The 17,495-nt window shown below is 35.8% G+C and overlaps 1 protein-coding gene across 1 annotated transcript in view; it reads right to left on the bottom strand.

Annotated features, from left to right (window-relative positions):
• Positions 1–17,495, bottom strand: part of PPP1R12A (protein phosphatase 1 regulatory subunit 12A) — a 123,070-nt gene that overhangs the window by 33,131 nt on the left and 72,444 nt on the right. The window contains exons 4-11 of the mRNA XM_063322875.1: positions 15,752–15,911; positions 13,724–13,868; positions 10,782–10,856; positions 10,259–10,347; positions 9,969–10,126; positions 6,526–6,653; positions 2,929–3,144; positions 2,007–2,101 (exon numbers count right to left, since the gene is read on the bottom strand). Coding sequence (XP_063178945.1) covers positions 2,007–2,101; positions 2,929–3,144; positions 6,526–6,653; positions 9,969–10,126; positions 10,259–10,347; positions 10,782–10,856; positions 13,724–13,868; positions 15,752–15,911 — 1,066 coding nt within the window. The remainder of the gene's footprint in view (positions 1–2,006; positions 2,102–2,928; positions 3,145–6,525; positions 6,654–9,968; positions 10,127–10,258; positions 10,348–10,781; positions 10,857–13,723; positions 13,869–15,751; positions 15,912–17,495) is intronic.

The following is a 17,495-nucleotide window of genomic DNA, read 5'->3' as shown; positions in this document are numbered from 1 at the left end:
GTTTTTTTTCTAATTACTGAAGGTTTCACTTTGCTAGCAGTTTTGCTGTAGCATTGGCTACTTGACTGAGGATGCCTGAAATTTGTTAATCTAAAAGTTCAGCTGAGATTCATCTTGAAGTCCTTTCCATTACTCACAGTACGACGTTAGCTGGATTACACCACGACATCGGTAAGCTAGACAAGCAGGTGTTCAGACAGGTAGAACAAGAACCCAGCATTAAACCAATCAACAAGGACAGAGATCTGGGACAAAGGCAGAAACCGTAGTAATTTATTAAGGTACCCGTAGGGCAGATGGTTAAATTTGACATGCAAAGAAGGGCAGACTAAATGTCAAAAATCTCTTACGGCTTTAATTAACCTGGGTTGACTGCCACATCATACACTAGGCAAAGTATTGGTGCCTAAATAGGCTGGCCTAAAAGCAGGAACACAGAAAGTTCTCAGGTCAATACTTTGGTCAGCACTGGGACTAACGGTTCTGATGACCCCAGTTCACCCAATGCATATGAGGAAAAATACACTATTGCTGATACCCTCTTTTGGAACTGTCTGTGAATAAGCCATAATGCTTAAGATCGGCATGTGAAGGACACAAATGAGCCTCAACACTGAAGCAAAACTTAATCCCTTTGTTACAAGTAGTAACAGCTTCTAAGACAAAAAATTGCAATGAAATATTTATCCTAATCTTGAGGTATTATCTAGTTAGGATACTTTTGGAGTACAAGAGTTTTTGAGAAGATCCGAAAAGAATAAAAATTGAAATAATAATAATCTCTCTTAGAAACAAACCAAAACTCAGCCTCAAAAATAAGCCCAGCCTCAAAGAATACAGTACTCCAGAGAATAAGCACAAACAGAAACTCCAAACTGCTCTGTTACAGAACTATAGATTAAAAAAAATCTGGCCAAGTAACATGAGAGATGCTAACAAACTAAGCTGAACTTTAGGGGAGCCTGGGAGCTGGAATATCCCTGTTTCAAAACAGAATTTGTCACACGGAGACTAAACTTAGGCAATAGTATTCTGCAAGCATAAGAAAAGCCAGTATTTCTCTTGTGCTTGTGCTGAAATGAACCATTCTCAAGAGTAACAACAAAGAAGTTCCTCTTCAGAGATTTATCAGTCTTACAATGATTACAATAGCATATTTTGAGCAATGAGAGGATTTTCAGTTCAGGTCATCCAACATCCACCTACCTAGATATGATCCAACAGAAACAAGATATTACAGAGACTTCTAAGTTTTGTACTATGCATTCTATAGTAAGTCAAAAAAATGTCCACGTACCACGTAGAACCTCAATAAAGGAGAGAAGTGAAAAATGGGAAGGTTCTAACAACGTAAATATGCCATGAAAGTACCCCAAATCCTAAGAGATAACAAGCCTATGCACCTAAACTTTTTGTTTCTTTTATACTGAAAGCTATGGAGGAAATACCAGCAAAGAAAGTGAAAATCTCCAAAAGAAGAAGAAAGGTCAACATGTAAAGAAGAAAAATAGAAGAACTGCTTTTGTAACTTAACTATGATTTTTGTAAGTCATTGCTGCTCCACGGCAAGGTTTTAAGCAAAGACTGTAAGAAAGGCAGCATTTTATTATTATCAAACAACAATAACAAGTTATTATCAAATAAACGATTATCAAATAAATTATTATCAACTAATGAAGCCCAGTAGCAGCACGCGATGGCTCAAGACAAAGCAGTAAAATGCTTTTAGCACCATTCAGTAGCTTAAAGTTTATGACTTCATATTTTGGATTTTATTTATTTTCTCCCCCGAGAAGACAACACTCATTGCCCAGACCTGCTCTTGTCATATAATAATTTGGATCTTAAAAAGGGTCATTATAATTTACAAGATTAAAAACCTTTAGGAATTGGATTAGCATAATCTATAGAGCAGGATAATACTATAAATTAGCATTATCTTAAAATCTTTAAGTTTGTCAGCCACTCTAAAATCATGTAATTTTGTATTTAACAAAAATAGTCACCTGTTTTCTTTTTCATCAATGTCAGAGGTACTGGCCAGTCGTCTTGGTATTGTAGGTGCAACGTATGCAAGTCGAGTTCCTTTTCCATCTTTCTCCTGAAAGACATGTATTTTTTATTAAGTGTTATTATTATTGATTATACTGCTATTGGCTGGAAAATCATCATTACAACAACTTCAGCTGTATGTAGTATTGTGACCTGATTATACAAATGATTTTCAAGCGTTAGTTAAATAACATAAGGACTACAATAGGAAAAGGAAACTGTTTGTTTTCGTTCTAGTAATGCAAGTGGCTTGATTTCTTTTTTCTCTTCTTCGCTGCAGTACAATTCCAACACTGATTACAGAAAGCAACTGTTTTAGTATTATGGTATGGTATGGTATGGTATGGTATTGTATTGTATTATTCCTAATCCTGAAAACATTTAAACACTTGTATTTGAAAGAGAACCATGAGTTCAGTGCTGTTCAGTTACCTGTTCCAAATTAGTCCTTCACTTGGTTCGCTGTACTCGTACTCGTGTTTAATTATAGAACTAAATTTTTGTAAATAAAAAATGACTATGGAGTACAGAAAGAGACTCTTTTTCAGTAAGATTCTTTCAACATCACTCTCAAAGTGATGCCAAAACTATCAAATCTCTTATCTCCCTTAAGTGTAAAAACTACTACTAGCAACACAAGTCCCACGAAGGGAAAAGCCCCAGACCTATGTACCGACTCACCAGACAATGAAGGTACATACCACACTTTTATAAAGACTATGCAGAAGCTGCACAATTTAACTTTTCAGAATTTTGGTAAAGAACAGATGTGTCGCGCAGTCAATAGAGAACGTCTTCTACAATACATCACAAACTTCTATACTAAGTAAGGTAGACCAGTTCCTCAAAATGTTGTTTCACACTGAAAACAATTACCTTTTCTTTGTTGTCCAATGAAGAGGAAAGTCTAGGACTTGAAGCAGAACGCATAACACCTGTAGAGTCCTTTTCTTTCTGAGCTTCTTTGGAAGCAGTAATCTCTGCAAGTGCGCCATAACTACCAGTTTTTCTAAGACCTAACCTCCATGAAGCAGGAGATTCATCCTTCCTCTCTTCTTCTTTGGGAGAAACCTTGGTTGTAGACGTTGGAAACTATAAAACACGTGTAAATGAATTTACATTAATAATTTACATTACCCGTGGTAATTCATGCTCCTTGCGGATATCTGAGAACACAACTGCTTTTATTTTAATAATCACAAAAGTGTTGAATTCATAGGGAAGTTGTGGTGAGAGACAACCTACACACTCTTCTCTTAAATTAGTTAATGAGATAAGAAATGTAAGACTGGTCAAGGTATACTACTCCTCTAAAAGTTAGCTTGGAAGAACTCACGCTTTGTAATACACACTGTGATCATGAGATGCAAACTTAGAAACATGCAAATCCAGTATCAACATTTTGATTAAATATGTTATTTTGCAACCTGTACACAAACCTGTGCACACCAGAACCTCACCATAGATTTTTCACCCTTATTGGGCACAAGAACAATGCCAGTCTTGCGCAAGCCCTGCCTCCATGATGCAGGATCTACTGACTCCACGACAGGCATGATAGGAGGAATGAAATCATACTAAAGCCAATTAAGACAAGACAAAGATGAAGATTGAAAGAATGGAAAACAGAAACAAAAGGTTGTTTTAAAACAACATAGTTTGTTCCTATGTTTATGTTATGTAGCTCTTCATTACAGCACAAAATACCAAAAAGCAGTAAGAGACTTAAAACCTTAGTAACAGATCCTTATTAAACACAACACAGTATGTTTAGCTAATTCAGAGACAGAATTACATAGAAGAGGACAGCAAAGCCTGTTGACCTAGCAAGGTCCATGGCCTAAATCCTCATATGGCTGAGAATACTGGAAGATCCACACTAATGTACTTCTTATCTTCTTACCATATTTCATTCATATCCCTTAATCACACACATCCCATGCTAGCTTAGCTATGAAACCCTCCACTTTGGCAGCCTCACTCCCAAACTCACCTCACTTCAGTACCCTCAACAGAAAGCAGCATTACTGAATGCCGTGTGGATTGAAGAAAACCCAAATTCAAGCTTAGTACATACACTGCATCTGCACCACTTCTGAGCAACGTACGGTTTGGCCATCTACGGTGTAAAAGCGTAATAGTAGCTGCAGTAGCACAGATGGTGCAAACCTGAAAAGGTGCAAGGTCACACGTACAGTGCTGTTTTACCTTCATTAATAAAAACCGTTTAAAGCCTTTTTGTTTATTGATATGAGCTGCAACTGCTTTTCTAGATCCTATGTATGTGCTATGTTACAAGATGATCAGTCTTGATATAAATGTACGTTTATTTTGTAGCTACAGAAGGCCTTGAATTTTTCACATACAGTATTAGAACGATAACTACAGTTGACTTTTAACCTGCACCTTTTACCTTTAAGACCAAAAGATAAGCCATTAATTACTGGATGATAAAATTAGAATAAACTAAATGCCAGTGTCTTAATGATTTATAAAAGGTTCGGCTTAAAATCATACTTATTTCTTCTTCTTACAAAAAAGTTCCTTCCCCCCCCCCGTTTCATTATTTAATCACCTACCAAAAAAAAAAGTCAGTTTGATAATTCAACTCTGGAATATCAAGCACACGCCAGCTAGCAACAACTTGGTAATGTCCTATTGCTGAAAGTCATATAGCTTAGAAGGCTTTTGCATAATATGAAATAAAATGATTGGAAGAGACAAGCTAGGAAACTTTTGACTTCAAGATGAAGTTCAGACAATTACAAGAGAACTGAAGTGTTGTAAGTGTTAGATATCATAGAATTTCCAGCGTGCAAAAAGAATTACGTGGAGTAAAAAAACTGGATGGAGAGCACATCAGTTAAACTGCCCAACTGTCACAAATGCTTGTAGTACTAAAGTGATTTCAAAAAATAAACTCTATAAAGTAGGCCTATTTCCTTGCAATAAAATTCACACAATATATTTGAATTCATTCCAGTTAGACACAGTTAGCAAACCAGCAATTACTCACAATGTCTTCCCTCCCTCATGCATTTGCTATGTTTTGCATGGAGAACTTGTGGCACAGCTCCCGAACAATTCAAATGCAGCTCACATTACAGAGAAACGAAATTCCTTATTGAGCAAGCAGGAACTGTTTAGATTAACGTCACAAGATCACCCTGGAATCTAGCTGTCTGTCCAGCCACAAAGCTCGGTGAGGGGAAACAGAACTCATTCCTGCTGGTGAGCCGTGCCCACAATTCCCCTTTTGCTCTCACTTTTTTTTTGAGATAAATCTTGTGGACATCAGTCATAATGATTTTTTATAAAGCAGCTCTTGGGATCAGGAAGGCTGGCCCAACCCTGTCATACAGTATCACGTATCATGATGCAATTGGGCAATATATTCACTGCATCTGTTATATTGAAGTGTACTTTGTAAGAGGAATCATCATTAAGTTCTATTGTGAATATGAAAGTATAACTCCAGTAAGCTCTCGGGAGCTAAATACAATTCCTGCAATTGGCCCTGCAGCACTTCTTCTCTCTCTACTGTGGCTTCAGTATATCATGGCTACCATTTCTCCCGAATACGCTCTTCAGAAGCATCAGTAGAGGGTTACGCTTTGAATATGATGTGTATAGAAAAGTTGCAACAATTGACAAATGAAGCCTTACTGGCTTACTATCCAGTTTGCTTTGATATTCTAAAAGTTTGACTTGTGTACCACCTTCTGACTACGCATTATTATCTACTGCGTTTTTTTTTTCTCCAGGCATACATATCTTCCCTTTGACAAGCAAAACTAAAATTCGTTCCAAGTAACTTTTCACATCAAGCTGCAAAAAAGCTTCCTGCATGCTGTATGGCTTTGCTAGGTGTGTTTTTGAGCTGTGCATTGAATAAATTATGTGTCCCGATTCTCTAGCTCTTCCATGAGGTCCTAACCATATTGCAATGAGAGCTGGGACCTACAGGACTTTCTACTTTTTATTTCAGGTATCATTTTCAACTTCTGCACCTAAGCACTAATTGAATCCTTCTAAGCACTCTGAAAGTACCCCATCCCCCCCTCCCCCACCTTAAATGCATCACAAATAGAGACACAGAGAGACAGTAAAACTGTAGTTTCTAAAAATTTTGCAGGTGCCTGTTACAGAAAAGACTTTCAAAAGATGAAGTTTAGATTCAGAAAAACAAGAACTCAACTCACTGCGCAACAGATTTTTGCTCTTTTAAAAGGATCTTATGTTCAGCTATTTCATAGTTCTGTATTTTAGATCGCTGTTTAGAATCAAAACCATTCAAAATTATAAAAAATTGAACACGGTTTCTGTAGAAAAACACTAAATATTTTAGGAATCTGTGCATATTTTCATTAATCCATTGGAGACCTGAATACACTTCTTATATAAGAATCAAAAATTGTATGCTTACACAGAAGAACAGAAATTTAAAATCATGAGAAAGGTAATTTATTTTACCTTCTTAACAGGTGATGTAGGTGCCCCTTGTCCACCGGCTACTGAAGGCGCTGTCACAGCTACCGATGCAGACTGTGTACTTGTGGTATTTGCATTATTCGTTACAGCTGCCAACGTTTTGGTCTTATCTGCAAAACAGTTACAAGATTTTAATTTCCATTTGTCATTCACAATTTCTTCACTTCTACTACACAGAACTGAATTTGTTTTGAACATATTTGACAGACAACTTTCCAAATGGGATTTTATTATTTATTCCTCAGTGTTTTCCCCCTTGCTCCCCATCTGCATCTTAGTTAGGTCCGTCTTTTTTCAATAACTGTCATGCACGTAACATTTATTTTTTTTTGTTATTCAGCAAGTGTTAAACACTCACAGACGCAGAGACAGAACCACAGAATCATTTGGGTTGAAAGTGACCTCGGGAGGTCACCTAATTCCACCTCCTGCTCAAAGCAGGGTCAATATTGTGTACAGACCAGGTTGCTCAGGGCTTTGATGAGTCAGGTCTCAAAAACTTCCAGAGACAGAGATTCCACAGCCTCTCCGGGCAGCCTGTATTTTAGTGGATGACTAATAACCATGAAAATTTAACAGTAGGAGGTATGTTCGCATTTAAGAGTTAATTTGAACTACAGAAGATGCTAATTCAAAGTAAAACATTTATTCTCGGATAAGTGTGTATGTTGAGTGCAAAGAAATAATTAACTGCACAGAGAACCCAGCCAGGGATTCCAGTCACCAGAATGAGCTGAGGCAGGGACTGGCCTCCCAGAGCTCTGGCTTTCCATTTCCTTCATCCCTTCTTTGTCCCTTGTTTTTCTTACTTAAGTTTCACTGTCTACCTACTCTACCCTCTTCTGCTTTGTCCCTCCTGCCCACATTTCTTCCTCTGTCCTTTGTCTGTGTACCTTACGCCCCTCTTACACAAACATACAGAAAATGCCATGGTTGTGATCCAACAACTGTTGTCACTGTGCTTGCTTGAGCTTCATAATCTTACACCTCACTTCTGTTTCACCTATTCAAATTGAACATTCTCTGCAGCAGGATGCTCCATCCCATCTGTGCAGTATGGAGCAACATGGGATTCAGTGCCCATTCGTTTTGATCCTACTATAAATGTACCTCATATCTACACTACCCATCCAGCATAGGAACAGATAATTTAGAAAGTATGCAATGTTTTCATAGTGTTCTTGCATCTAACACTCAAATTCAACGAAAATACCAGTCTACGATTGGAAATCATATAATTAATGGTATTGCTGTTACACGTGTTTCAGTTACGGACATAGCTGAACAGATGTTTTGAATAATTATTTATGCACTAAAATACAAATACAAAAACCAGCTTACATGACCAACTGCACTTAATGGGACGCTCTTTTTAAACGCAAGTGAAAATAAATTGTGGTAAACTTCTAGGTCATGGTGATAAAAAGTTCAACAGGACAATGCAGACTGACAGTTATGATTTGAGATGACACACAGGCAGATCTGCTGGAAATTTGCAAATGAGTAATATAGCTTTAAAATATGCAGAAAAAGTTATCAGGAGTGAAAGCATGGAAGGAGAAAAATGGATTTTTCACAACTGTATTCTGAAATTACTTCAAGGACAGCAAGAACACAGCTGTATGCATGACAGAGCTAATATTGACTTTCAAAGAAAACATTAAATCACCTCAAAGTAAATTAAAAAATTGGAACCACTGAAAATTTTATTTTTCAGTTTGTTTCCCTGTCCTTGAGGAGATGCTAGCTTCATATTCATATTTCCCTTCTCGGTCTTACAGACAGAAAAGTTATTTATCTTTAAACTGTAGTCTCACATAATCAATGAAACAGAATGTAAGCTTTAGGAAAACATTTCAAATATCCCAATAGAGTAGAAAACACAGTTTCTGGTACTTCAGAATATTGAACACTGTTAAAATATTTTACAACCAGAATGCTCCTTATAATCTTAATATTTTTCACCAGAAAACTACCTTAAGCTGAATAATGTGAAAAAAGAGTAAGTAGGAGCTTGGAATTTAGAGATCCAGCTCTACAGGGAAAAGCTTAAAGTCTAGCTTGCCAAATAAAGTATGATAAAGTCTTGTTTATATTAAAAACCCCAAAGTTTACATAAATTAATTCTTGTGTCACAGTCAAATTTTCCTGGCACAAACTATCTACTGGTAACGAATAGAACAGTTACCAGAGTCATAAAGTTCAGGAGACATTACAGTTAGCTCAGTGACTGAGAAATTACTACATGTTATATATTAAAAGGGTTTTGAGTTTATTGAAGCTCGTTCTCTGTAAATAAGGGATGCAAGTATACTATGGTGAAAGACTAATTACAAAGCTTGACAGACATGTTTTCCAGCTTAACACTGAAATGCTGGTATATTTCAAAATACAAAAATAATTAAACCATAATAGACAGTTTGGTTTTACAACTTATTTTTATCTCTGCCTACATTAAATATTTACGATACATTGGTTAGCTCTAAAATCCCTCCCTCCTTCATCTTATCTTTTCAGGTGAAATTAGAAAGAATGTTTTAAAATGAGAACCGATGGCTAACCAAAAAGGGTTACTTATTTTAAAAAGTGTAAATATAAAATATTAACAGTTTCTAAAGACATCTGTGTCTATGTGTTGTATTGCTGCACTGCTGTCCTAAAATTCTTTATTTGGATTGAACATTGATTGCCTGACATTTGTTTTCTGATTTGAAAGAAAAAGATGCTATGCTGTTCTTAAATCACTACTTGCTTTAAGACTCAGATAATTGTTCAAGGAAAACCACACATAAATTCCACTGGAGAAATACAGAGTAACGTGTTTCTTTGCATACAATTCCAAACTTTTCAAAGGACCTCTGTCTTGAAATGAAGTTGTATATAAAGTAACTGTTAACATTAAAATGGCACCTTTAAAAGTTTATTTCAGTACACAATGAAAATATATGCACCGTTACTTTATGAATACCTGAGCCAAGGTTGACAGATTAATTGGTAATTACTTCAGGATGGCAAGAACAAATGAGAATGTTTGCACTCTGTTCCAATTTCTATACCAGCTCCACAAGCAAACACTGCTACGAAGCTTTCATTTCTGATTTGATTTTCTAACTCCTTCAGTGTTTTCTGACATGCTACTTAAGGCTTCTGTTATTCAAACTATTTAATTAAAAGCATCAGTTCTTAAATAGCCAATCAAATAAGTAGGTTAATACCTTTAACCGAAATAGTAAAGACATCTATTTGATATCTCTGTTATGAATTGACTTTAGACATATATAGACTTGCTTTAAAATGATTGGAAGCTTAGTGAAATGCAGAAGAATACGTGAAACTTAAGATACTTAACTCTGTATGATGTGATATTAAGGAAGTAAATTTATAAAGTAAAAACTTAAAGAAAGACAATACTCCAAATAACATACCTGTCTCTGCTTCAGATTCTGAGTCGTCATCTTCCTCCTCTTCACTAGAACAACTGGATTCATCCTTCTTTCCCTCTTCTTCCTCATCTGCTTTTTCTTGCTCCAGAGACTCTATACTAGTTGCATTCTTTTCTTGCTCCATAATCAACGTCTCCTTACTGAGTTTGAAAAGAAAAATAGTTACTAAGTCCTGAAAAATTTACTAATGCCTGGCAAGTAGGACTTTTGTGACAGCTTGTAAAATTATTTTTTTTTTATTAAGAATTTATCATTTTTCCTAGTTTACTTACTTTTTGAATGTTTTCTGCGTCTGATTATTATCCATGTTGGCTGTGGATTCAATTAGGGGGGATTTCTTTTCCCGTTTTTCACTATGAAGCTTCAAAACATATAGAATGATGCAGTTAAATTGATAGAACAGTATCAGTGAGACAAAATTACAAACGGAGGGTAATGTTTAACTACTACAAACACTAGAACGCGTATAAGCTTTCAAAGTGTTAAAGTTCAAAATTCTAAAATCTCAGGAACTGTTATTCCAAGTAAGCAGCTCATTGTTGATGCTTCAGATCATAAAATGCCCACTGGACAAGGCAAGTAGAAGAGGACCTTCTTTCTTCCAAGGCTTTTTGGTTACCATAATTGACCAAGTAAGGGCATAAAAGATTCTTTGAGGTGACTGTGGCATTACGTGGAGCCCCAAATCAAACCTTTGTTTTTAATCTATATGCTGCTCTGAGATGCATACCATAAGCATATGTATAATAAAGTATAATGTGTGTATATATGTATCTTTATATGCAAAAGGCCTACCAGATTCTGCTTCTTTTGTAATTCTTCTAAATATCCTAGAATATCTTCATCTGCCACATCAAATGCTGTCTGCCCCTGGAGAAAGGAAAGAAGTAAAACACCGTAATTGTACATCGGAATTTAAATATAATGGATTACGATGCCTTATCACATGATGATGCAGGTAAGGAGCACATTCAGAGAGAGAAATTAGAAAGTATAAGCCAAGCTCTATTACAAACTGTTAGTCTGTCAGTAGTTGAAAACAATTGTGCAAAATTACTTTTTTTGGGTAATTGAAACAGAAACACCTATACCTGATGAGTAAACATGGGTTTTAAGAGATAAAAACATGACTTCATAAAATGTTTCTGTCCTTTGAAGGGGAAAAAAAAACCATCAACGAAAAGAAAAGTAGATTGAACGAATATGATTCTCACAATATTAGTTCCAAACAGCTATTCCAACGGCAGCTGTATGGATGGATCCTGAGCAGTTCAGTATCCTGTCCCTCTTAGATTACCATACACAGACTGATTTTTTAATGTTTAAATTACATAAGCATGCTATACTAAATTTAAGTAGTCATGCTTTCACATTTTTACAGTAAAACAGTATTTTACATTCCATTTTAGAAAACATCTGCTACAACCCCCTTAGTGCATGATTTCCATGGGACGTACTTGAACAAACAGATCATCATGTGATTCATTAACACAGAGTAATGCTGTCAGCTGCAATTTCTTCAGCTTGCCATATCTCACATCTACATAGTCACTGCAATTCTCGACTCAACCAGATGCCCACAGGATGTGAGATTCCATCTTTAAGGTCTGAATTGGAAGAGATCTCAAAAATTCCCTTTCTTCATCTCTACCTGAAGATGAGAAGGGCTGAAGCTCACAGTTTCACAAAGGAAGCCTGACTTACTTTGATACTGCAATACAATACTTAGTATTTGTAAGTTTGCGTTCAAATACAAGAAGGCTGGAATCTAGGCAAAGTCCTAGATCCACTGGTATAAATGCAGCTGCCTCAATACGCTGAGCGGACTTACTGAAATGTCGTGAGTATCATGACAAGATCAGTTGAGTAAGTACTTCCGTACAATAACCATCAATAAAGACAGAGCTGTCATTTTGAAGTGGTCACAGCAGCTTATAAAGATAATTAAAGATGTTCATATTTGTCTCTGTTTATTTCAGTTTCTTGAAACATATTCCTAATTACACTGTGAAGGCTACCCTAAATAGTTAGAAAGGATGGACTTTCAAACCACTAGCTTTCACATCCATAAAACTTCTGCATACAGCAGAAGCACGTGCACCTTTCAACGAGCATTACCCAAAAACGCTTGAGGTCCTCTGACATTCGAACTATTCCATTTAGTATAACACAGCACTAACCCAGAAACTAAACAATAAAATTATCTCAAGTTTACATTTGCATTATTATGACTACAATTTTTAATCTGGCCTTCTGTTTTCAGGTAGCTATTAAGTGACTTTATTTCCAAAAAATATGAGTTAGACCTACCTTGACCTCAAAAAAAATCACTTCACAAAAAACTGTTGTCGTTGGAAGGTTATAACTAAACCAAATCCACAAAAGTTAATACCTGAAGTCAAGTGCCTAAACAATAATGGCTGAATTCTCCGAGATGCTAAGCACCTACAACTGAAACCAAATCCAGAGGAGCTGCCAATCTTTTTATCTCCAAAAGCGAAAATGCTTACTAGCTTACTTAAGAACACAACAGCCAAAACTTTCCTAGCTTGCACAGACAAGCCCATACACCAAATAAAACGGCTTACACCTCTCTGTACCTCCTTTATTCTTCATTTTGCCCCAGTTGAGCTGAAAATACTTTCTTGAGAGTACTCTCTAGAATACCATCCTCTGCATTTTCACTTCAGTAAAAAGTCTAACAAATAACTTGATAAACTGGCTTCAAATAATTGCATCAGCTTTTGATCGCCTGATACAAAATACAGTCATGCAGAAGTTCTATAAGGATTATACAGAAACAGAATTGAAGCTATTTGAAATTTAATTCCAGAATTCACTGATTTGTCTATAAGCAACCTCAATTTCTAAGGAAGAAAAAGTCGACAAAACCCAAAAATGTTAAGCAGGAGTAGTTTTGCCTTTATATAGAGTAAATACTTGCTAATTCATGACCCGTATCTGCATATTTCCCTACTTTATTTTAAAAAGTTTATGAAAAAATTCAATGAAGAATGCATCTTTAAAGTTGGGCAGGTAATTTACATATACAGTGTGGACAGAAATTGGAAGCAGATCAGAATCTATCTGTAAAATGTACCACAAAGAGAAGAAAGAGAGCTTCAGCACTTACACAGTTGAATGAAAAGTTTTGGATCCTTGTGATGCCTATGCGTATCACAAATATATTTCTATCTGTTGGGAGCAAGATCTTGCAAAGCTACAGGGGCCTTTGCGTAAAAGTCAAGGAAATACAGCTTAGGAAGCATTCAAATTATATCTAGAGAGTACAGAGATGCCTACAAGTTTCTTCCAGTGCACCCAAACCAGCATATAGGGATAACTCTTTAGTCTGCCAAGACAAGCTGACTTTAAAACAATACCCAAAGGCATCATCGTTGTCTTCAGTGATCAAATGAAGGCCTGTATGCAACCCATCAAGCCACTGATTTTGTACCTCTGAAATGTCAATAAACCCATTCTTTTTTGAATTTCCATGTCAAAGATTACATGGATCATTTAATATAGAACTAAGCATAAAGTGGGCCTAGAAATTAATTTAGATGACCAGAGAATTTAGTTTTGAACACAAACATGCTGTTTTGACAAAACATGCATTATATAAAGCTCCACGTACAGTAAACAGCAGTTTATCATCACTTTTCTTACCCTGGCTTCTAAAGTCACTTTAGAGACCAGAACTTTGTATCTTGACAAGGATTACATAAAAATCCTACCACTTTGTTGACAGCCTCCATATCACATAGGTTTTCCACTAAAATGCGACATGCTTCTTCTTTACCCCAGTGAGCAGCAGCATGAAGTGGTGTCCAGCCATCATAATCTTTAATATTTACATCGTAGCGAGCCTGTATTAAAAGCCTAAAGAAATTAAAAGAATTAGATCTTGACACTGCTGACAGGGATAAATAAATTGTCATAAAATCATCAAGTTATTCTACAATAGTATCCTTCTCCTTTTTCATCATACATATTTTAGTTGGGCGGTTGACAATTGGTTAATTTTATTTCCTTACAGAAACATTTGCCTTTTCATTGTTCAGTAAGTATTTATATTTCTAAGGAAAATTCAAGAAAAATAGCCTTTTCCATTTTCTTCTTTATTCACTTCTTCTTCATTCAAAGTCCACTGTTTCTATACAGTTAGATATTTTTCTCTACATGTGCAGTAATATAGAAAAGCCCTTTTAAGGAAAGGAGAGCTGTAAAATGTCAAAAATTGTTAAGATACATTGTTCTTATCCAGTAAATTATTAAAACCTTCTTCTATTCTAGTATCAGTTGCTTGAAACTTGCATCTGCTCCTGTCATTAGCATGTGATGTTGTAATGGTCTAAAGTTCACATGTCCCAGTTGCTCTCTGAGATGGAGCAGAGCTCCTCAAATAGAGGACCTGCTTTTCAGCCAGCATTCAACACTCAAATTCGGCATGGTTTTGATGCGAGTGTCAAGCTGACAACAGACACTTAACCTGACAAGGGTTACAGACACTTAACCTGTGTAAAGGGCCATCGGCTCTCTCAAACACTGTCCACAATTATTAAAACTCACATGACTGTGAAGTATTCTTCTGCAAAAATTCTCTCCATTTCTCAAGAGCCAATATACTTATAGCAATATCCTCCAATGAGTCAAGTTTCACACATGCTCAGCTGCAAAGTCTTGCAGTCTTGCATCCTACACAGAGCACTCATTTTTGATAATTTGAAGCCATCATGAAAATTGCCTGCACATATATTTTTCCCCTCGTATGAGAAATACCTGGACTAGACTACAAAATAGACACTAACTGAGAGAGCTAAAAAACCTGCCCACTTATACATAAAACTTCCTTACAGACACATGTGATTCTAAAACAAAAACTATTCTGTTCCAACAGAATAACTTCTCTTCATCAGGGTTTTTGGAAGCAGAACTCTCATCCAGTAAATTGTATGTAATGGTTATAATGATTAAAAAAGCTCTTTTATTCAACTTCTTTGTTGACAAAGCATTACAAGGCTCTGCAGACCTTAAAGGTAGCAATACTTACACAGTCAGGGTGTGTGCTCATTTTCATTCACGTTACAATATGTAACTGTTCCTAGTACTGCTAAAGCACTCGAATACATTTACTATCCAGTAAAGCAATGTATTATTAAGTATGATTTATTTCAATAAGAGCAGAGCTTTAATGAAAAACAAATTAAACCTTTGTTACAGTATGTGCTTGTATTGTATTAATGAATAGCTACCTGTGAATTAGGGGGACACCAAAAGCCTGAAGCTTTCCAGGAAAGATTTCAAGAGTCATGGATTTCAACAACAATATCAAAAAGGCAAAATTAAATTCTCTGTTCTTTAGGCCTAAAAACCTTTAGTCTGGATTACAAACTCCGCTTTATGTATGCAAATAAATATGGTGTCTTGAAAATATGCATCAACCAGAATGCTAACTGGCATAAAAGGTATTGGCTTTAGAAACAGGGCAAGTTTTTTGACAACTTTCTTCTTTTAAATAAGTATGCAGACCCAACACGTACACTGTGTTCATATTTTGAATGACTTAACGTAGAAAGTTAACAGCATCATTTATAAGTGTTTGAAAACATAAAATCAAATTTTGAGGAAAAGATAGTTCTAGAGATAATTATTTTCGAAGATACGACCCCTAAATTCAGAAGCGTCCCATCCTATCAATTCCAAGCAGCATTACATCAACAGGATAATCAAATATGAAAAAATTCCATTGAAACTACACTTACTTTAAGACTTCTGTATAGCCCTTCGCAGCAGCTACATGAAGTGCTGTACCACCAGATTTTGCATGCCTGACATCATTTATATGGCCGCTGTTGAGCCACTGTCTTGCATCTCTTAGCATTATTCGTTCTTCTTCTTTTCGAGCTGCCTCTATATCAACCCCTAATTCAGGTAGGGAGGGCGAGAGGGGAAGAGAGGACACAAAATATTTTAGTTCAAACACTTCAAGTATGTAACAAACATTATAACATGTTTAGGTATTACAATAAAATAACAACTAAATAATATGAATAATGTTCACAGTTAGATATGAATATCTTTTTGAAGATGAATCCCAAGAGGTTATGAAAACATCCATTACTGCATGACACTTTGCATGCATAATGCGTTTTTTTTCCCCAAAGAAGGAAAAAGAAAAAAAAACTACTAAAACTGCCTCTTCAATTTTAAGAATGTCTACCATCACAGTAATAATCACTGAAGTGACCTGTTAAAAAAAGAGAAAAATTACATTTTAACCTTCTAAGCACCAAAAAATAAGTCTGGTTCAATGTATCTGTAGAAAGTAGCTACGTATTTTTTTACAAGGAGATAGCTAGGGGAAGAGGAACATAGCTTCTCAATATTGATGGTAAGAAAGATGGAGCTATATTTTTTATACTTTATAAAGAATTTCTGGTTTGTCATCTATCATAGTAAAACACAAACCTTATACTCAAAGAGCCAAGCCTTTGGAAATCTCCCTTCATACCTCAGGTTAAAAAAAAAAAACACACCACAAAAACACTCTCAAAACTTATGTCTCACAAGAAATTATACACTGATGAAAAGGTAGGAATGCAATATAATATTTACAAGTATACACATCAGGTTAAACAGATTGGAAAAAATTCCCAGACCCTGAATGGGCAAAGCAAAGCATGTATTTGCAAGCATTTTCTAATTACTACTACATGGAGTGATCTAAAGAACACAGCGGGAAAGTGGTCTTGAAGAGAACTATGCGTGAGCATTGCTGTATCTATGCTGACTGAATGGTGGCAACTTTGTGAAGAAAAGGGACTTAGGAATTGTGGTCCTGAACAGCACAAATTGTATCTGGGTTGACCTCTAACAGAAAATCAGTGGGCCAACGTTCAGGAAAATTATTTTATGTGTATGATTTGTCTCATCTTAGACACTGGTATGCAGGGACTTGGGAAATATATACTGTTCTTCTGTCTTCTGAATTTTTAATTTCTGCAAAATAGAAGTTAAGATGACTTTAAAAATACTTAAAGAGATAGATGCTCCTTGACTCAGATCTAATTCTGCCTTCTTTCAGTATTTCCTGCAGAAGCTTCATCCTTCCCCAAACCGTTTTTCTCTCCAGCAAATTTGTTCCTATCATGTAACTCTCCTAACTGTTCAACACACTATAAAGAAGACTGCAAACAAGACTATGCAAAGCTAGAACATATTTTTTTCGAAACTACTCTACATAAATAATCTTAATTAATTTTCAAAGTCTTTATAGTGGCCCTCATTAAATAAAGTATTAATATCACATAATTAAAAAACATAGATAATATAGAGGTGATCATATGTAGCGCAGCAAATCATTCTACTATGTAAAATGTAATAAAACAAATTATAATAAAACGGCTTCACCAAGCTCTCCTCAATCCACTGGCAACTAGAAAGCCAGAGCAACAAACTGGCAAACTGAAAGAATTTTATTGGCACTGCTGAAATACCCTTAGGGCA

The sequence above is a fragment of the Chroicocephalus ridibundus genome, chromosome 1, assembly GCF_963924245.1.
Source record: "Chroicocephalus ridibundus chromosome 1, bChrRid1.1, whole genome shotgun sequence".
Classification (NCBI taxonomy): Eukaryota; Metazoa; Chordata; class Aves; order Charadriiformes; family Laridae; genus Chroicocephalus; species Chroicocephalus ridibundus.
This window is presented reverse-complemented; position numbering and strand designations above follow the sequence as displayed.